Below are 22,778 nucleotides of genomic sequence, written 5' to 3'. Positions count from 1 at the left end.
ACTTGTGGATTTTTACACATTTTTACATTTCACATTTACATCACTTCACCAATCCACTGCAGTCATTATTCTTTCTGATGCTCAATGGTCCCATTTTGGGGAGCTCTTGTCTTTAGTAGCTTCCTGGATTTTTGGCTCAGCAAATGTCCCAGGTTTATCTTACACATTCCCGACCCAGTCCTGGAATCATCCGTTTCTCCAAAGAATCCTGGTACTTCTTAATGAGAAACAGTACTGAAAGACCACAAGAGGGCACTGGGTGAAGAACAGATACTCCTTAATTTTAGTTTGCTAGAGAGTAAATGTCAGCCCAGGGGAGATAATAGTTAATTGCCTACAAGAACCTCATTAATCAATGGCACCACTGAGTTGAGCCCTGACTTGTAGTCCACTGCCTATCCTGATGATTGTGTAGTTTCTTATTTGTATGGTGACTGAGTCCTCATTATGTCTAAATTATACTCTAAGAATGATTATTTTCCCCCAAACATCTACATGTTACAGTATAAAAACTTTCATCAAAATCCTGTTCAAAAAAAGGAAATCAGACCCCATTCTCAACTCTAATGGCAACTAGTTTCCCATCATGATCAGAAGACAATGTAACGTCCTAACCACAGCCCATGAGACCATCAAATAATTCATTAAAATCCAAGTCTCTGCCTTCATAGAGATCAGTGGCTTATTCTATCTAACTACCTGAAAATCCTCCTTCTGAATTTGTATAGAGATGGTTCAGCAGCCCTCTTAATATAATCTATAGAAACCTCCCCAAAACTAATTCTAGCCGTTAAACCTAAAATTTTAATACTCCAATTTTGGAATGTTTCATTCAATGCTCTAGAAAGCAAAAGTTAAAGCCTAATTCTGTACATGTTAGATACTATGTACACAGCATGGCACACGTAACTAACCACACAGGACCAAGGAAAGACAGAACATAGACAATTTTAGTAAACCATCTTTAGAATTAAATTAACTCTTACTGGTGATAGGAGTTGCATTGTTGGGTGTGTCGGCTCTCAGATACTGAGTCGTCTGGGTAGATGGCTGAGACAGCCCTTGGGAACTACTGCTGGCACTGATGCTGCAAACAATTTTTAAGAGAGAAATACTTGGCAAGTCAGCTTCAATGAGAAATTTCCTTTTTCCATACATACAAAATGCATGTAGCCATTATAACCAGCTTAAAACCCTAACGGAGATCACAATAATGCATGGATCTCTATCACAAATGTTCCATATTGAAATTTTAATCTGCCTCATAACGTAGAGCTCTATTTTTTCCTTCCTTTCTATCTCCACAACCACCAGGCAAGTTCATCATATCATAGTCATTCACAAACGTGGTATTCCTCAGACACCATGGATAGCAGTCCTGAACCTCACAAAATGTTCTGCTAGGGAACCATCTCTTAGGAAAAGAGCTCATGCCACTCAATTAGATTGCTTTTAAGAAAAGGAGCATAAAGACAGGCCTCTTTTAATGATGGTCCAAAATCAAATGGCCTACAGATGATGGAGTATGAAAGCAAATCAAACGTGCCAACGTGCTCAAAGCTTGGGAAGGGACTTCCTACCTGGTTCAAATCTGTTTAATCATATACATTTTGCTGCTTCTACTTCCCCAATCCCACCTTTTTAGAATTTACAGAACTTATTAGAAATCTCTAGCACGTGAAGCATTCTATTATGCCATATTCTTTAAGTAATGAGGAGACCCAGAAAATGGTAGGTTCAAATAAATGTGAACCCCATACTCAAGATTACTACAGATAATGTTCTTTTGTCTTGTCAGTGGACGACGACCTTATCCCAGGGTCACCTTTGCACACATTCCAATTTCACTGCCTCAGCCCTTGTATTTTTGCAGCAGTGGAGAAGTGAAGCATAGAAATTCAGCATGAAGAGTGAAATCACAGGCAGGATGTCATCCCCTCAGGAGGAAGGTCTACTTTCCATGCCTCCCTTAGCTATAGAATCGGCAGAGTCCCATAAGAGGCTCCCAAATTTCCTAAATATGAAAATTGTTTAAATCACCACACCCCACAAAATAGTTCTGTATTTTCATAACCTAATGATTAAAAAAACACATAATGATAAAAAGCTGCTACTCAAAAATTGATCTATATAGGTCTACACATATAGTGGGTATGGGACAGTACAGTGAAGAGATGTAGAGCATAACCTTGAAATCAAAACTGCCAGCACCACCATTTATTAACTAGCTGTATGACCTTAGGCAAAATGCTTCTGGAGCCTCAAATTCCTCGTGGATAAAATAACCATAATACTACCTCCTGAAAAGGTTGCTAAAAGGATTACATGAAAAATATAATCCTTTTAGGGCAATGCCCTGCCCTCAAACATACACTTACAAGTTATTATTACTAATTATGCATATTATTACCAACATTATACATCCTTAATTCCTGGAACCACCAGGCACCTGTTTTTGGAGTTCTGAGTACATACTACTCAAAGACCACGTCGGAAATCAAATCTGTTAAAAGTCCAGGATTCAATAATGGGGAGAGGAGAGAAGCATCATCATCCCCAAAGAGGGGGGAAGTAATAGAATACAATTTACTTACCCATAAAATGGGACTAAGAAAACCTACCTCCCAGGATTTTTGTGAGGCTCAAGTTGTATAATGTATGTGAAAGTATAATTCAAATATTACCTGCAACCAATGTACAGGTTGAATAAATATGCACAGACCCCAAATTATTTACTATTGTGTTTCTCTTCAGCAGCTCAACAGTAGGTGGCACTCTTGTACCACCTCAGAATTCCTGAAAAGCCTGGGCATACAAAGATGTTATGCGCTCATCCATATTTAGTGGTCCCTACAATAAGCACAGCACTAATATTAAGCGATCAGAACACACCTTTGAAAGCCCAGACTTACTGTTATGAGAGAAGCACGGAGCAGTTGGGGATCGACCCCTGATACCTATTAAATTCAATATCTACATAGCTACATCACATGAGGTAAAAAATGAAATAAAAATGTACACTTGCTAGCACTTAATAGTTTAACACCAGTCTAAATAAATTATCTCATTTGACTTTCATAAGCAAGTAAGCTTAGTTATGAAGACATTAACCTTGCTTTAGCGTTGAAGTTAGAACTTAGGGCAAAGATCATCATTTTCCTTCAGAGCGCTTATTATGATTTATATTTCTCTATTTTTCTGTGTAATTCATTTATGTAATTATTCATTCAAAAACTATCTACTAAGTGTATACTAGATGCTAGATACTGTGCCAGGTGCTGGGGATACAGCAGTGAACATAAGAAACAAAGATCCCTACCCTCATGAAGCCTACATTCTAGCAGGGATTTTTGGTTTAATATCTATCTTGCCCAAGCAGACTGTAAACTCCACGAGGGCAGGAAAAGTACCTATTTGTTCACTCCTCCCTTCCCAGCACTTAAGCCAAGGCCTGGCACAAGAGGCCTCAAGTGGGCCCAACTCTTAGTGAGAGCGCAATTAACACTTACTGAATCAATCAATCCATAAACAGAGAAAAACACCCTTCCTTGGAATAGAAAGCTATAAACCACACAGAAGAGTTGCTGCTGACATGAGCTATTGATATATACTGAAAGAGGGAAAGAATTATTGCTCTAACAGAATGGTTTCCTGTCTCTCTCTACTCATTCCTCATTCAACAAATTCTTCATGCAACATTCATTCAGTGATACCTGTTAGACACTGAATAAGGGGAATACAGAAATGAATACGGGGAAATAAAAGGGACCCTGTCACCAGTAATGGCAAGGGTGATGGGGCAATGCAGATAATGGAAAATGAAGATATTGCCAAATAACAAGTTCATGTATCCCACAAAGGAGTGAACTCTCCTATAGTTGCAAGCTAACAGGGAAAGACTACAATATAGACAGGGTACAGATCAATCCCTCTGTGGAAGGACTTTACAAAAGCTCTGCATCTCCAGAATACACTCATCTGGCACAACACAGAGACTGAGAAGATGAGCTTATAGTGTCAGGAGAGGGAAAGTCACACACTTGGGCTCCAACTGCCCCTGGCATGAGCACACCTCAGGCAGTTTTATTCTCTGCCTCTAAATAAGCTCTGTGTATAAGAGGACTCTGGCTCCTGAGTGTCAGGAATGGAAGAACTCTGTACCATCCCTGTGCAAGCAATTCCATGGAGCCATGGGTCCCATCAAACCTCACAGGGCTGCTGTGAGGATTAAGAGGATTAATGGATGTAAAAGCACATGGAACAGTGCCTGCCATATAACAAGTGATTTATACAATTACAGTACTGAGTTATTACAATACAGCTATTACAACAATAATGAGTCCCTTCTGTTGCTCAGCCCTGGTCCTAGAAGTGCAACCCTGAAAAAGTTATTTAATCTCTTCCAGCCTGTTTCTTTATCTTTAAAACAAGGACAGTACCATACCCATAAGTGGCTGTGAGTGTCAAATAAGATAATACATGTAAAGTGCTTGGTACAGTACTGGTAAATAGCACTCAATGAAATGGTAGCCATTGTTAACTCAGTGGCCCCAGCACAGAGGGAAGAAGCAGTGTCTCTTAAATGCTATTAGATCACTGGATGGGAACTTTCTAGTCACCACTATTAGCTTGCCTGGCATGTAATAAATAACAGCTAGTAGAATAGGAAAGAGATGAAGAAGAAATTAGTCCATCACTACCAACACACTGCAACTTTCTGAAAAGAAAAATCATAATAATGGCAATTACTATATGCCAGGCTTGTTCTAAGAGTTTACACTTTTATTTCACTAAAACTTCCCAACATGCCTACAAAGTATGTGCCATGATCATCTCTGCTTTAGAGATGAGGAAAACTGAGACATAAAGCAGCTACAAAACTTCCTCTATCTGGGCCTGTAGCACAGACAGAATTCAGAGACGTGCTGGCTCCAGTCCATGCTCTTAACCACTAGGCTGTACTCTGAAAACAAGTGATGATGAAAGCTGCTTCTATTCAGTCAATGTCTGGGAACATCTGCCTGAAAACTAGAGAACTGGAACACCAATTCATGGGTGGTAACAAATTATTTCAGCAGCAAAGGTATAAGCCCCATGGATTCTGAAGTTCTTGCACAACTCTGATCTCTGTGGGTTCAGAGCCCCCCCCCCCACCGCCCACAAGCAAGCATTCAAGGAGAATGTGTTTATCAAGACAGACCACTAAATGCCATGCCTTCCAGTGACCTCTAACTCTGCCATATCCTCTCTAAGTCCCATCAAAATGTTCCTGTTACTTCACTTCCCCCTCAGTACTTTCTCTACAAAACCTGATTGTAAGTAACACAACCATATATACAAAACATACTCTGAAACACCCCACCCGTGAATTTCCCTTCTCACTCTGACCTCCTCCCTCTTCTTTCTCTACTCAGATAAAGAAAGGGTAACAGAGGGGACAGAGAGTAGTTAGGGGCAGGAATTAATCCAACCAGGATCCCCATCCCCTTGTGCTTTTGTTTCTGCCACACATATGCTTACCCGCTGTATGTATGGCACCATGTAGGACTGGGAAGTCAGCAGTAAGATGCACTGCTCCCTAACTGGGAAAAGCTTACATTCCAGCAGGAGAGACAAGTACACAAAAACTGATTTTAGAAGGAAAAAGTAAAATAATTGCTACCAAAAAGAGAGAGAGACAGAGAAACGGAGAGGGAAGGAGAGAGAGACAAAGAGAGGAGGGAGAAATTGATGGTTGGGAGGCTTAAAAAAGAGTTCATAGAAGAGACGGCAATGGAGTTGAAATGTTAAGAATGGTTTGAACCAGTGGAAAATGCAGGGAGCCCTGTGGGCAAAGGAAAGCATGAGCAAAAGTCCTGGAGGGCAAAGTGTAGGGCAAAAGTGAGGAAAAAATAATCATTTAACTGGAGCATGAAGTTAAGGATGAGAGACAAGGCAGGCTCATCTCCAGACTGTAAAGGAGGGTGCCTTGAAAGCCAAGTCACGAAGCTGAGAATGTCTTCAGTCAGCAACTGGGAATCACTGAGGAGGGAAACGAGAACTGTGCACTAGGAAAATAAACCTGTCTATGATTCCATCTTTACCTCTCACCCTATCCTGGCTATAACGTCCTCCTGGTCATCTTGACTCACCCAGGCTGGGACGGGCACTTGTTTTATTTCCACACTATAATACACATACCACAATCATCAAATTTACAATCTTTTATAATATGGGTTAATGTCAAAGATTAAATACTTGAAGCCATGAAGTGTATCATTACTTTTTTTTTATTCCTAGCACTTAGCATAACATCTAATCCAGTGTATCTCAAAGCCTACACATTAGACTCATCCAGAAAGCTCTAAGAAAAATACTGACGCTCAAACACCACCCTAGACCAATGACATCAGAATTTCTGGAAGGGGGTACCTAAGTTCTGATGTATTTTAAAAGCTTACCCATGACTCTAATGTGTGACCAGGTTGAGAACTAATGATTTAAATCATAGCAGGTTCTCAATAAATGTTAATAAATTGGATGGATGGATGGATGGATGGATAGAAGGATGGATAGTGATGGAGGGACAAACTAGGAGAAAGAAACAGGGCTATTTCAAAAAGGTACTAAGAGTCTAGAAGAGAGTCATGTCAAAGGGGATAGGGAAAAAATTGATCTCTACTACTTCTCCACCAACTAATAAACTAACTTCTGACTTCACAGATTTTTAAAAATAAAATTAGAGAAACACAAAGACAGTATTTTTTCAAGTATTTTTTCCCTTGGCTAGGGAAAGCCTCCCATCCTTCTTCCCCTGCACCACTGTGCACCAGTGGGCATGGGTGTGTGTGGGCTCCCATGTAAATGCAAACAACTGCTTTTATTTTTTTCCTTTCCCAAAATATATACGATACCTGTCATCCAGTTCAATCCTTTTCATACTATGAAGGTGCAAAACAGCTAATATTATTGCTACAAGAAATATTACTGCACAGCAAACCCCTACGCTGATATAAAATACACGTGTAGAAGTGGTTGGAGCTGCATGTACAGGATCATCTGAAATAAAAATGAACAGCACATTAAGCTTTTTAAACAAATATCATCAATTGCTTTGTGACCTAAAATACACAATGAGTACCCTGTTCTTTGTAAAAGATTTTCATTTCATGTGTCCATTCTTTGATAAGATCAGTTACCAGTAGCATGTTGATGTAAATTCACACAATTTAAAAAGTGTTTTTGTTGTAGTAAAAGAGGGATTTTAAATAGAACTTTTGGTTAATGAGTAAAATTTACAAATGGTATACATATAATAAAACATCTATAGCAGTGCTGTCCAATAGGGGAATGCTCTATGGGGTGCATTCCAATACAGCAGCCACTGGCCACCTGTGGCTATTAAGCACTTGAAATGTAGCTAGTACAATGGAGGAACTGAAGTTTTAATTTTATTTCATTTCAATTAATTTAATGTTAAATAGCCACACGTGGCTAGTAATTACCATACTGGACAGCAAGCTCTACAGACCCTTCCTCAACAGTGACACCTGGTACGGAGAGATCAGACATCTTTGTTGCCGATGACCACTAACTCACAGGGGGAGGGATATACAGTAGAGCGACCCACAGGTAAAACAAACAAACAAACCTTTCATCTTTTTCACTTTTGAGAGTAACAGAAATTATTTTGCTTATCTGTTTTTAAAGATAAAAGCAGGAAAACAAGACTATACTCATGAAATAAAATAACAGTCACCTTAATACTATTCAAAAAGAAAGAAAGCCTCAGCAATAGCGGAAATAATTCAAAGACACAGAGACACATGTATATACATACACACAGAAACAACTGAGAAAGAGACACAGAAACAAAGATCCGCATGATAAGAGCAAGCAGAATGGAAGACAGAGAAATAGAAACAGAACTGGTGTAACTGGAGATTCATGTAAGTTTTGATGAGTACTCACATCAGAATTCTAGTGAAGAATTTGGATTTTATCCTAAATGATATAGGAAGTCACTGCAAGGCTTCAACGAAAGGAATGATACACATGATCATACTTGAAAATAAAAGAAACAAAGATGACTCTGCATGCTGTATAAAGAATACTGTGGGGAGGAGCAAAAGCAGAAGCAGGAACAAATCAGGTTACTACAGCAGTCCAAGAAAGAGAGAGCAGTGGCTTGGACAAGAGTGTTATGGTGAAGGTGAGAAGTTCATGGATTGGGAAGCAGAGTCAACAGAGTTTGCTAATGGATTGAACCGGGGTAGAAAGAAAAAGAGGAAGCAAAGCTTTGGCTTAAACAATTAGGTGGATAAGGTACCTTTACAAGCAGAAAAAAGAAGCAGGTTGGGGAAACAGAGAATCAAGAGTTTTGTTTTGTCCAAGAGTACCTAGTATACATCTACATGGAGATGTCAAATTGACAGAAATACAAATGTGGAGTTATGGGGATAGGTCAGGACAAAAGATAAAAGTCATAGCTTTCAAAAACTTAAAAATAAGATTGCTTTCTAAAAGTTAAACTTTGAATCAACAAATAATAAACCAGAACAGATCAATGCAGAGAGACCGAATGGCTTCTAGGGCAGCTAGACTTGACAGCAGCCTGAATGAAGGTATGACTTTCCTTAAGAATGCCACAGGCCGTTCAACCTTGAAGGGGTGGGAAAGGAAGGTCCCAAAGGCTGATGTTGGCAGTATCCATCTCAGCACACTCCAAGGCAGAGGAGAGGGTACCGCTCTGCTGGGCAGGTCCCCAAATGCGCCCCGCCTGACTACCTCCAAATTCCAAGGCTTGTGTATGCACTGTTCCCATTCCCTCACTTTGACATTTCACCTGCCACCACCTAGTCACCCTTCAGGTCTCAGACGAGATGCCACCCTCCTCAGGAAGCTCACCCTCATTCCCAGAGGAGATTACTTGCCCCTCTCCTCAGGATTTCCAAAGCCCCTTGTGCTGGCCTCGTCACAGCCTGCCACAAGATACTGTTGTCACTGGTACTGCAACTCCATTTCCTCTGCTACATTAGAAACCCATGGGGGCTTACAGAATCTGCTTTGTTCAGTTTAATCCTCTGCCTCAATCATACCACCTGGCACATCATAGCCTCTCAGTAAACGTTAGATGGATGAATACACAGAAAGGGAGCGGAGGAGAGAGGGAGCAACGAAGAGGCAGACAGAGACCAAGGATACGCAATACTGTATTCTGCTTGTCAGAAATAATAACCCTACTAGCATAAAAGAAACAGATAAAATCACCAGAATTTTACAAGTAAAGTTGGAGAGCAGCAATATTTTAAAAAATAGTTTTATTTTCTTCTCAAAGACAAATCCAAATGAAATATTTCTAAAAGGCAGACAAATCTCATATTATTTTACCTTCAAAAATGGTCTACTTTGAGACAACCAGATGCTTTGTGTCTCTTGAGGCGATAAAAAAGATAAACTAGGAAGCACATACTACCATCTATGAATTATTCTAGCCAAAAGAGTTGGTTCTCAACCTAACGAAGTACAAAATCTAACTACCAGTTTAGAAGAGAGAAAAACATGTTAAATGACACCACAAAAATGCAGATGTGGAAAATTCTATGAGACAAATGACTCAATTTCTTCAACAAATAAATGACATTGAAGGGAAGGGGGTGGTTTCTGATTAATATAAAATACATGTCAACCAAATACAGTGTGTGTAGGCTTCATTTGGATCCTGATTCAGGGAAGAAACTATACAAAGACAATTTTGAGACAATCAGGTTAATTTGAACATGGACTAGCTATCAGAAGATATTAAGGAGTTAATTTTGTTACATGTGATAAATCAAATACAAGTGAATAGGTGTTGGGTGATTGTGGCTTTTTTGATGGCCTTTTAAAAAGTTACCTACCCTGAAACATTTATGGGGTGAAATGATATGATGCCTAGGATGTGCTTTAAAGTACTACTCTATCCTTCCCCACCCACGCACCCAACTGAAAAAGGAGGAAGGAATCAACGGTACAGGACTGGCAAATGTTGATCATTACTGAAGCAGGGTGATGGTCACATGGGGGTTCATCAAAACATTCTCTTGACTTCTGCATACTTGAAATTCCCTCCCTCGATTTTGTTTTAGTTTACTTCCATAAAAAGAAATCTAGTAACATTTTAAGACACTGCTATTAAATTCAGGAAGAGTAAGAGTTAATAATGTATTCATGTCAGAAAAGGAAAAAGAAGTCTAAGTTATACTACCTTACACAACCATTATCAAAAAATAAAAATCTCCTTCAAGTTTCTGCTCTGTAGGTTTAAACAATGTGGATATTTAAGCCTGTATTTTCACCTGGATGAAACTAGCTGAGGGTTACCCAGGCCATGAATTAGATTTTCTATCCTTCTGTTAAACAGATGAAGATCTTACACATATTTCAGGTTCATACTTTAATTATGACCATTTGAAATGATGATATAAATTCTTACTTATAAAAGTTTTTTAGATCACATGAAATATGTATGAATTTTGCTTTACAAAATTTTCAATATTCTAATAGTTTCATCTGAACATACCAATCTACAAAACATCAGTGAAATAAGCAGCATGGCGTCATTTAATCTTTTGACAAACTGGAAACCACAAAACATCCAAGCTACACAAAACCATGTTCATTTGCAATCCATCATTTTTCATCCCTAATGATGGAAAAAGATAATACAGTAACACTTACAAATAGTTCTGCTAGTGTTTTTGTCCAAGGATGAAGTTTTTACTTCTTCAAGTTCTGAATTAAAAAGATAAAAGATGCTTTAGAAATTCTTTCTTTTCCATGAAAATCCTTAAATACCAAATTATATTTTCTGAATTTTTTCTCACATAGCTTTATGTTCTAACAGAAGTCCCTGAACTAAGTAACAAGGTATTTGTTGCAAGATAATACACATATAGATAGCTAGTGGGAAGAAGCTGCATAGCGCAGGGAGATCAGATCAGTGCTTTGTGACCACCTAGAGAGGTGGGATAGGGAGGGTGGGAGGGAGATGCAAGAGGGAGGGGATATGGGGATATATGTATACATACAGCTGATTCAGCTTGTTATACATCAGAAACTAACACAACATTGTAAAGCAATTATACTCCAATAAAGATGTTAAAAAATATATATATATAATAAATGCTACATTACTATTCTGATAATCATCACTATATTCATCAATCGTCTATGCCTATATTAGCCAATGGGTATTACTTACAGATAGATGCTCAATGAAAAAGGGTTTTTGTGGTCAAGAAGTCTGGGGAAAGCTACATACTATAACATCTGTGGAGGTTCACAGTGCACATTAGCAGAGTGCAAAGGCTCTGAGGAGTTTGAGAGTAACAAAACCTGTCTGATCCAATAATTTACACCCTCATAAAGGAACATTTTCTTCCCAGTAACACCCATTAACATATACAGTACATTTATGTTTTCTGTGGCAGACAGTTTTCCAAATGTAGTAAGCTGGAAAATCATATAAATATATTAGGATCACATATTAAAGAGTCATGAATGTAAACTGGATGATTAGGGTGGCCAGAAGTATGACCACCAAATAAAAAGGGTGGTACTATATTAAACTTAAGTCTAAAACAGAATAGAAAATTACATCAACTGTTAATTTTCATGTACATATTAAAGAAAATGGAGAAGGTATGGGACTATTCTGAATATCGGCTAATCATTAACCTTAGTGGGCTCCACAGACCCCATCACACTTGACCAACATTCTGCCTTTAAGCACTAACAGATGAAGCGCCGTGGTACAGGCAGCGCCACCTCCCTAGGGGCCAGGAACCACCTATTCTGCATTCCTCACTGACTGCCTATGCACGCTTAGGTGACCACTCCAGGTCCCAGTCTCCTCATATTATATAACGACTAGGTTGAACTAGTGTCTCTGAAGTCTTCTTTGGCTTTAAAATTACATAAAGGTATAACTGGATATGTAAGAACTGACAAAGGTATCAAAACACCAAAGCTAACATGGGACTAACTTTTCATTTTAAAAATGTCCATTCTGACGAGATCACGCATTCAGGGTGGTGTGGCCATAGACTAAAAATGTCCATTCTGCATAAAGAAGTGCTGAAAATACATGTGCATGCACACACACACAAACACACACGCACACACACACCACACACATAATGCAACACCATTTAGCCATAAAAAATAAGGAAATCCTGCCATTTGCAACAACATGGATAGACTTTGAGGGTCTTATACTAAGTGAAATAAGTCAGACAGAGAAAGACTATGAGATATTCTATGATCTCACTTATATGTATATAGAATCTAAAGAATCAATTTTTTTTTTAATCGTAAGAAAAGAGATCAGATTTGTTATTATCAGAGGCAGGAGGGAGGAGGAACTGGAGGAGGTAGTCAAAAGGTACAAACTTCCAGTTATAAGATAAACACTAGGGATATAACGTACAGCACGGTGTACTTTATATGTTATTTAACACAATATGTTAACTGTATGATATATGTGAGAGTTGTTAAGAAAGTAAATCCTAAGAGGTCTCATCACAAGGAAAACATTTTTTTATTTTTTTGCTCTTTCTATTGTATCCATATGAAATGATGGATGCTAAGTAAATTTACTGTGATAATCATTTCACAATGTATGTAAATCAAACCATTATGCTGTACACCTTAAACTTATACAGTGATGTATGTTAATTATATCTCAATAAAACTGGGAAAAATATACATGGAGAGTAACTGTTTACTTTACATTTACTCTAATTAAAAGATTAAATTAGAGCTTAAAAAATGCCCATTCTAATGCAGTACAGCTTTTTTACTGGCATGTTATCTGGACATTAGCCATTATAACTCATGTGCTGGCCTCAGGCGTTCTCATAACACTCAGCACTAACTTTGACTAGGAAATGTGTTAAGAGACAGTTTGCCAAAGAAGCCAAAGAAGCAAGAGCACGGGTTTGCAACCCAGCTCCACCACTTAGCTGTCCGGCCTTGGCAAGTTGGTTGGATTCTCTGAGCCTCAGCTTGCTCCTCAGAAAACGGAGATAATGAGAGAACCTACTGCCTAGGGCTGCTATAAGCATTAAATGGGTTTAATGTGTGTAAAGCACTTGGAACACAGTAAGCACTCAGCAAGTTTAGAGGGGTTTTCTTTAGCTTTTTTTTTTTCCTATCTTAGATACGAACCAGCTCTACCAATGTGACTTTGTAAATTCAGGTCACTTTAATCTCTCTGGAACTTAAAGTGAGTGGGTTGGACTAGATAACCTTTAAGGAGAATTCTAAAATTCTTTGATCTATGACCTAGCATGCTGAAGCTCTTTCATATCCACTGTAATTTCTTGAGCAACAGATTATTCAAAACCAAAAACTACCAACATGTATTAAGTACCCACATATGGTATTCTAAGTTTCAGGTGATTAGCTTCAATTAATCTAAAATCAACCAACCAACCAATCTCTTGAAACAGGTTATTATGCCATTTTACAGATGAAAAAAACTGAGACTTAGGTTAAGAAACCTGTTCCAATTATCCTGTCAAGAGCAGAGCTGTAATTCTAACGCAGGTCTTTCTGGCCCCAGGGCAATTCTTCTACATAATGGTAATTCATAAAGGAAACATAGTTAACACCCCATTACTCAGGGGTCCCTATCAAAATTACCTGATTTCTTTACCTCTTCAGCCACTAGTGCTATTTCACATTCCTAAAGGACAACGTCCTTAGCAATTCTGATCAAAATTTTGAGAAAGCAGGAAGTAAGTGGGGCCTGAATGAGATTCCTGGCTACAAGCTATCTAGATGATTATTTTGGAATTTCATCAGTTAGTGCTCTCTTTTCTCACTTGCAACTATAATCAAGATTTGATCACAAATCTGTAAAAAGATGACAAAATCTATTTTTGACCTTCTCACATCTATATAAAACACATACTTTGGTAAATAAATTCCTTACTTTTGTAGCACATTTTCCTTCGTTTAAAATTTAAGACTGTAAAGTTTTTTGAAGAATTTACTGTCAAGTTGAGCTGCATTAGTATCATAACCTCAGAATCTACTTTGCCAGTACAGGAAAGCTCGACCCGAAACACTGTTTAAAAAAGAAAAAATATTTTAATTTTCTAAAAATCAACATTAATGCCCACTGAATAATTTAGAATTTATTTTTTTTTTCAATAAAACTACAAATAATACATTTACATAACATACTAAGCAGAAACTTTCAGAGAAATTATCTTTAGACTACACAGCTTTGGACATTAAGTACTTCATTCATTACAGATATAAAAGTTAGCATTAAAGAACAAACCAAGACATAAAGGAAGAGAATTATTTTCAAATTTGCTCATGATTTTTAATATATCAATTTGTCTCATAAGTTCTCTTATTATAATAAAGCTACAGAATCATAAGGCAAACCCTACTACCTCATCAGTCACAATCAACAGTAATAACAAAAATTACTTGATAAAAAAGGAAAGACAATTCACCACCAAAATGCAATTATGTATTATTCTTAATGAAGAGATTAAAAATAAACCTGTAAATGAAACTGATAAATTCTCAACTATGAATTAAAAAGAAAAAAAAAACCTTTCTAAACAGGAACTGGCTTTTAATCAATTAATGTAAGCAAGGGGATAACAGACTTTGGTGCACTTTTTTTTTTTTTTCCAATCTTTCAGTTTAAGACTCTTTTTCTACAAATTTAGAATACATCATTCTACCATCTACATCAGCATATGAACAATATGGGCATTTTAAAATTTCTTTACTGGCCCATAAAAATTAACCAGCCTTCCCATGTTTTCTTAAAGCTTGGATTAATGAATGTCACTAATAACAGTGAGTAAGACTGTCAAAAAAGTTCCATAACACTGGGGCTTATACTGTCAAGTTTAAAAATTTTTCGTTTTCTTTAAATCTCACATCTTCAGAAGCCTCTCTCAAAAGGCTGGCTCAAAAGTAGTTAAATTGGTGTAAATATGACACTTAAATGTTTTACTCAGACATGTCCTGAGTGCCTATCCTGTTCCAGATGTTATGCTAGGCACCCAGGGTAGATAGCTGAAAAAGACAGCTCCTGCCCTCAGGGTGGCACAGGCTAGAGGGAGAAAGAAAGAATTACAAGATAATGTGATCAGTTCAAAACAGTTAAATACAGAAGAGTTAACAAATGGAGGGAGAGGAGGCAGGAAAAGGAGAGTACAGATTTTGAGTCTTGCAGAATATTTAGTATGAATAGAAATTCACAAGCAGGAAAGATGAAAAAATGGTTCCAAATACAGAGACCAGCTTGTGCAAAGGCATGGCTCTGAGAACTACATGTAGCATGGCACTGTTGGAACACTGGGGCAAATGCAGCAATAAGGTTTAGACAGGCAGGCAGGGGCAGATGTAAACACAGCACACTGGCTGGGGAGTGTGCAATGTACTCAGCTGACTGGGGTGGGGGCACTGAGGGGCTTGATATCACATGGTCGGAAGTGAGTGTTTGGCAGTTATCAGGGCTGCAGTGTGGGAACTAACGGAAGAGAAACAAGACCAGACAAAGGGACCCAGCTGGGGGCCAACAATGCATATAAGGAGATAGAGAAGAGCTGAGTGCAGACACTTCTGGAAGGGTTGGAAAAGAGGAAATGGTTTAAACAGTCCAAATAACCCCTATTTAAAAAAATTACTTTTCAAAGTACTTATGTGTCTGATACCTACGTGTGTGCGTAGAATACTACATTATCAGTAGTTTAACTGTTCTTTGAGAGTACATGGGACACAGTTAAAAACAGTATGTTAAACTCTGTCACTGAGACTCACCTGATAAAGTGCGTGGAACTTCCCCCTGAGCAGAAATGTTGACCTGGGGCATGTCCATAGCCACAAAATTGTCTACTTGGAATCCCAGCTTATATTCAACCTGTAAAATGGAGAAATAAACAAACTGGATCCATCATAACAGAAAAGGCACCAACAGCTTGACCTCACTGATTTAGGTCATTAACTAATGAATGCATGAGCCTTTCATAAGAACAAATAATCTAGCTATTTTTTAAAAAGTCCAAATTGTCAGAAACAGTGCTAGGAATGTTCCTTTTGTTTTAAACAGTTGGAAGAAACCAAGCCAGGGAAGTTGAATATATGCAAAGTAGCTAGAGTGGGAATCCAGCTCAGCTGCATCTGATTCTAAGACTTTTCCCCACCAGACTGCATTGCCTCTTACATGACCCATTAGATTACTGTCTTGGGGGTGTGTTTATTTTTTTCTTCCAGTTTTATTGAGATATAATTGACATATATCACTATATAAGTTTAAAACGGTTACAGCATAATGATTTGACTTACATACATAATGAAATGCTTATCACCATCAGTTTAGGGAACATCTATCATCTCATATAGATACAAAATTAAAGAAATAGAAAAAAATTTTTCCTTGTGATAAGAACTCTTAGAATTTACTCTCTTAACAATGTTCATATATAACATACAGCATTGTTAATTCTATTTATAAGGTTGTACATTATATCCCTAGCACTTATTTATCTTATAACTGGAAGTTTGTAGTACCTTTTCATTGCCTTCATCCAATTCCCCCTGCCCACCTCCTCTGGTAACCACAAATCTGATCTCTTTTTCTATGTGTTTCTTTGTATGTTTGTTTGTTTTTGAGGTATAAGTGACCTACAACGCTATATTAGTTCCATTTATGCAACAGTGATTTTTCTATACATTTCAAAATGATCACCAAAATAAGTCTAGTTACAATACATCACCACAAAGATATTGTTTAGTTATTGACTATACTGCCCACACTGTAAATTTCATATCCTTGACTCTTTTATTTTGCAACTGGAAGTCTGCACCTCTTAATCTCCCTCATCTATCTCTTTCGTCCCCCTCTACCCTAACTCCTCTGGTAACCATCTGCTTGTTCTCTGTATTTATGACTCGGTTTCTGTCTTGTTATGTTTGTGCATTTGTTCCTAGGAATTTTCAATCGGATAAAAATTCAATCCAGTAAGCCACCCTCTATTTCATGCTCAGAACAGTACCCCCACTCTCCTGTACAATCTGCCATCTAGGATTCAGAAATTCTGCTGAGGACTACAGCCACTGACAGAGAAGCCCTGGAGAGGCAGATAGATATGAAGAGCCAAGGGGCTGAGATGTATAATTTACAGACCATGACTAGTCACCAATGTCTTCTCTATTTGATAAAAGCCAAGCTCTGAGGGCCTGCATGTGACTGGGATGAAGGTCTATTCTACAGACCCACTCACCTCACAAGCAGATTCCAATGTACAAATTTCTCATAGAATATCTAAGCCACATTCTCTAGTCCAGCTTTCACCACTGAGAAAGTTTATATTTGGATGCCCATCTAACCTCTGGATCTATTTCTCAAGTGATTCAGAATCAGGAAAGGAAGAGGGGTGACTAGGAAGATGTCCTGGGAACACCAATATTCTCTATCAATACCTGGCCTACACAGGTGGCTCAATAGAACCAATCAGCATCAATCAATAAATATATCCTGTTGCTAGAGAGATGTTCATGAAAGAAAGAGTTCAAAGTGCAAAGCAATAGGTGAAATTCAGAATGGCTGCCACCTTCAAGACCTTCAGTGAGGCCTTATATTTCACACTACTCTTTGTCCTGCCCTTGGGGACTCAATAAGAATGGTACCCCTCTCCCATTCAGTGGTCACAAGGGCTTTTTGGTGGAGGCTGGGACTGGCAGAAGCCAAAGGGCAGTGGGTTAGGAAAACAGTAGTAGAAAAGAGGTCCAAGAAACCGTTCTTCAAGAAACTTAACTAGGAAGAATGTAATCAGGTAATGGTGGGGAACAGGGCTGGGGATGGGTGGTGGGGTAGATTTCAAAGCCCTTCTTTCTTCTTTTTTCAATGGAAGATACTCAAACATGTTTATATGCTAATGAAAAAAACCAACAAAAAAAGACTTAACAAAGAGGAAACAGGGAAAGAGTAATCTTCCAGATTATAAAAGAAAGGATGGACACCTGAGTATTAACTGGGTCAGGAGGTGTTTAAACCATGGATAAGAAGGGCTCAATCCAATGACTGTAACTCCCCCTCTGGGTTTCTCTTTTCACATGCTCCTTGAAAGTCCCAGAACGCTGTAGGGAGTATGCAAATATTAAAGTATTGCTTTACAGTTAAGATAGGTATACAAACAATTGTTGAAGGCTGTATTCGGTAAGTGCCACGTTCACAACAAAGGGAATGTTCTTGCTGCTGCACATCAGTGACTTAGTGGCACCTTGGCTAGAAGTGTTCCCTCTCATCTTAGCAGGCCAAAATACCATCACTGCCACTAGGGGGTGAGAGAGAGCTGCAGCCCAGAAAGTCTGGGCCCAGAATGGGCAGGCTTTCCCAGCAACACTCATTGACTAACATTAAGAGAATGCATTGACTATATCCCTATATCCATGCTACCTCTAAACAAGGCAATACATGAAGGGCAAGTGCATGAAAAAAAAATTAAGCACAGTCAGCAAGAACTGGATTAGAACCATGAGACTGTGTGACCATTAGGTAAATTACTAACTTTTCCGAGTTTCAGTTTTTATAAAATGAGGCTAGCATAACCATGTTATGAGGATCAAATAAAATAATTAAGATGACACACCTGTCAGTCTGGCACAGGCCCCCTTTAATAAACGCAGACCCCAGTGGCATCAGCAATCATTCCAGAGTAGCTACCCTAGGCCCTGCTGCACTTCCCCGTAAGCACCAGCCTACTGACCCCAGAGATTCTGACACAAGCTTTCCTATGCCCTGCCAAGAACAATACTGCTGCCCTTCTGTTTTGTCCCCCATCTTGGGAACGCCACTATTCTAAACAGCCTCCCATACTCTCAGCCTCTTCATAAGTGTCTTCCCCACCTTCTCCCCCAGACTGGCTTTCCTAACCCTCAACCCTCAGGGCCTAGACAGTAGGGTCAGCATTCTTTCAGAATCATTAGGTCCTACACACCCCTTCCTCATGCAAAACCCCCTATACTCTGAAGCTGCCAACTTCTACTCATAACGGCTATTTCTCACGCCAACATCATCAGTGACACACAGGGACTCTGCAGAGGCCTGGGCGCTTGCCTCACTCTGTCTCCTGCCATCTTCCTGATGGCTTCAATATTAACATTCAGTATTCCTATGTACTGAAGAATTGCCCCGCAACCAAAACAAATGCAAAAATCCCACTCTATCAAAGATCCCATCGTAACATCTGATTCCTATAAAACCGGTTCTTTGTCTCCAACACTCTGATTCAACCAACATTTATGAAGCACATTTGTAAGCCAAGGGCTATGCTCATAGTTGGGATGCAATAGCCAGTAAAGCTATTTCCATCCTCTCCAGCCTAGCTAGTGACCTGGTTTCACTTTCCCACAGACTGTGCCCCAAAGAAGACTAGTTACCGACACAGTCGTATTGCCATCAGGACTCTGACCACCTCTCACTCTACTTCTGCTGCCCAGCACTGCTGGGGGAAATCACACCTGGAAGAGAAAGTTGCTACGACACAAAGATGATCCCCAGCTTCAGGGCAGGCCGTTAATCCTGCTCAGCAATCCCTTCCCCACTCACCCCTCTCTCCCTAGTCTTCTCACTCCAAATCTCACAGGATCCACAGCTTCACCACCTGCTGCCCTCTCCACTTCCCTTCTCTCGGACAATGCTCTTGTCCCCTGCAGCTGGCACACAGGAACCCCCTTTCTGCCTTTCTTTTCAGCTCCAGGCAGATCTGTTTAGAACACTCAACCTTTGCGCACCAGTCCCAAGGAGAGATCTGTTCTCCTCTCCAAATGATAAACCCTTCTCTCCTAGTATACTAGTTCTAACCCACTTCACCACTGATGGGATTTTGTGTCATCAACTCATCTCTCTCACTCTCCTATATCTTCATTTTCTCCCATATGCCCAATTACCTACTAGACATATCTACCTAATAATCTTACAGCTCTCAAATGTGGCAGATTCAAAACCAAACTTATTATGCTTCCCCACACTTGCTGTCTCCTTTATTCTAGGTCTCAGTTATTGCAAGCAGAGGCACAGCTAGTCAGGGACCAGAACCCCTGGGGCAGCAGATAAAGCCAGCGGCAAACAGGGTCAAAGGCCTTATCTGCAGTGCTAAAGGCGGGAACAAGACTAGCTCTGGAAAGTCTCAGTGCAGCCAGGGGTTGGGGGCGGAGAAGGGCAGGAGGGAGAGAAGTAAGCTTGTGAGTGGAGCTGGGTAGAGTCAGGGGCATGGAGAGAGGTGGTGAACGGGCTGAGTAAGATTTCTGAAAAGCCCAAACCTTTGGCCAAGAGCAGCCTGGAACACTAAGTGTGAAAGCACCATGCCTGTCCTTTGCTTCCTCCCTTTTTGATGCTCTCTGCCTAAACGTGAAAGGCATTCCAAAGCAGTTCTCTTCTCCCTCTGGAACCTTCAGAATATAAAATTTTAAATTGCAGTTTCTGGGGTTAGAAACTGCCCATTATTAAAGGCCAGTTTTTTCCTATTTTGGCATGTATCGCTCTGTATCGAATCTCACTTGCCAATGATCCTTTGAAGAAACAGATCTGCTCTAAAGCTAACATTTATAATCTACTGGAACAAAGGAAATCTGAACAGCAGTTGTTTATCAGAAAAAAGAATGAGCCAAAATACTTCAGAAAAGAAACTAGAGAAAATATAAATATTTGAATAAGCTAAGAAATAAACATTTTTGGTAATCTTCCCTTACTTGGAAACAAATGGCAATTGCAAAGAGGCAGCTGCTGAGTAAAGCCACTTCCTTTTGGAACACAGTACAGATTTAAAGTGAATACACTTGCCTACAGCCAAATAGGCTTTTAATTCCTCTGAAATTACCAGAAGTGCTGCATTTCTCATAGAAACCCCACTCTGCAGGCGATACAGCAGGCTGAGCCCCAGGGCTGCTGTAGGAACTCTGGACAAGTTCCCTGCAGACCCTCCTGACAATGATGAATTCCTGAAACCAGATATCAGCTATGGGATGGGAGTGAGTGGGGATTGTATTCTGCTACATTTTGGTATATTTTTGCCTTTCAGCTATCTAAAATATCTACTGACACTTAACAGATGCAGTTGCATGTTTTTTTCTGGATATCGGAGAATGTTCTGGAATACAGAAGAAACTAATTATTTCTTAAAGCCACCAGTAGTCTTTTTTTTTTTTCTTTTTGAGTGTGTGGCCTTGTGAAAGACAAGCAACACCAGAGTTCTCATCCCATCTGGAAATGCAATTAACCCATCACATTTACCAACCACTCACTAAGGCAGTGTGACACAATGTCATGAATAAGACACAGCTCCAGCCTCTGAGAAGACCACAACCTGTTCGGCAAGATAAAACAGAATCACGTATACACTGGAGAAAACTATCATCAAAAGCTCTGATGTGTTAAAACTAATGTTAAAATATCTACAATGTGAAGTGAAATACCAAGAAGCCTGGAGATCTCTGGAAGCAAATACCTCATCTTCTGGCAATTCTTAAAAAGCAAGAACTACAAAGTGCTGGAGCCTGGGAGCCATGGCCCTCCTTCTGAAAGTTCCTGATTGCATCCCAGAGCCAACATGATCAGGTGAAGAACTCTCCAACATGTCTCTCCTAGCCCCTTGCATGATTTTCCCATTTCAAAAAAATACACACACACACACACCCAGATGCTTATCTATGCACAGACTATCTTTAGAAGGGGAGACTAGAATCAGGTAACAGTGGTTGCCAATGGAAGGGGAACTAGGTGGCTAGATTGCTTGGGGATGGTACTAGGAAGGTGTAGGGGATTTATTTTTCACTGTATACCCCTATGCCTTTTGCATTTTGTACCATATGCATAAATGAAATACTCAAAAGATTAACTTTTAGGGCTTCCCTGGTGGCGCAATGGTTGAGTCCGCCTGCCGATGCAGGGGACACAGGTTAGTGCCCCGGTCCGGGAAGATCCCACATGCCGCGAGCGGCTGCGCCCGTGAGCGGCTGCGCCCGTGAGCCATGGCCGCTGAGACTGCGCATCCGGAGCCTGTGCTCCACAACGGGAGAGGCCACAACAGTGAGAGGCCCGCGTACGGCAAAAACAAAAACAAAAAAAAGATTAACTTTTAAAATAGACAAACTTCAATTAAACAACTGTGCTAAAATCACCGAAGATATTATGACCTAAAACTGGAATTAGGAGCTGCAATGGAAGCCGAACCTGAAATTAGATTTAATGTACACACGTTCCTTAGTTTTTTACTATAAAACATTTTAAGATATAACATGATTAGCACTTTCCTCTAAATTCTTACACCTGGTACAGATGAACTGTGAGATAAGTTTAGCTATATATTCAAACTATGAATTCCATTCATTTTTCCAAATTTACAACTTTATTCAGAGTGAAATATCTGGAAAATCCCAGGTGTGCAACTAGTTTGTCAACTAGCTTGTCAAGTGTACCCAACCTATGTTTTCACATTTCTAGATACAGGAATCCACCACTCCTAAAGCAGCACATTCTAACTTTGAAAAGCTCTAACTGTTCAGAAGTTCCCCATTTGTTGAGCTGTGCCCTGTGGCTTCTACCTGTGCATCTCTTCCATAGTCAGTTAAGGAATACCTGTAACTAACTACCAGGTGCTACACCAGGCGCTACACCAGGCACAAGGGACACAGAAAAGGACAAAAGAGGTTCCTACCCTTAACATGCTCAGCACCTTGGAAGGAGACAGACAAGAAAATCAACTACTAAAATATTCTTAGAG

At 39.5% G+C, this 22,778-nt stretch overlaps 1 protein-coding gene across 2 annotated transcripts in view; it reads right to left on the bottom strand.

The window, feature by feature from the left end:
• RYK (receptor like tyrosine kinase) overlaps window positions 1–22,778 on the bottom strand; it is a gene marked incomplete at its 5' end in the record, with an annotated part of 102,449 nt that overhangs the window by 45,325 nt on the left and 34,346 nt on the right. For both annotated transcript variants that reach the window (XM_082655624.1, XM_082655625.1), the window contains 5 exons: window positions 987–1,087; window positions 6,894–7,038; window positions 10,699–10,752; window positions 13,958–14,092; window positions 15,817–15,916. In XM_082655624.1, the coding sequence (XP_082511750.1) occupies window positions 987–1,087; window positions 6,894–7,038; window positions 10,699–10,752; window positions 13,958–14,092; window positions 15,817–15,916 (535 nt within the window). The remainder of the gene's footprint in view (window positions 1–986; window positions 1,088–6,893; window positions 7,039–10,698; window positions 10,753–13,957; window positions 14,093–15,816; window positions 15,917–22,778) is intronic.

The sequence above is a fragment of the Grampus griseus genome (assembly GCF_964374135.1).
Source record: "Grampus griseus genome assembly, chromosome: 5".
Taxonomy (NCBI): Eukaryota; Metazoa; Chordata; class Mammalia; order Artiodactyla; family Delphinidae; genus Grampus; species Grampus griseus.
This window is presented reverse-complemented; position numbering and strand designations above follow the sequence as displayed.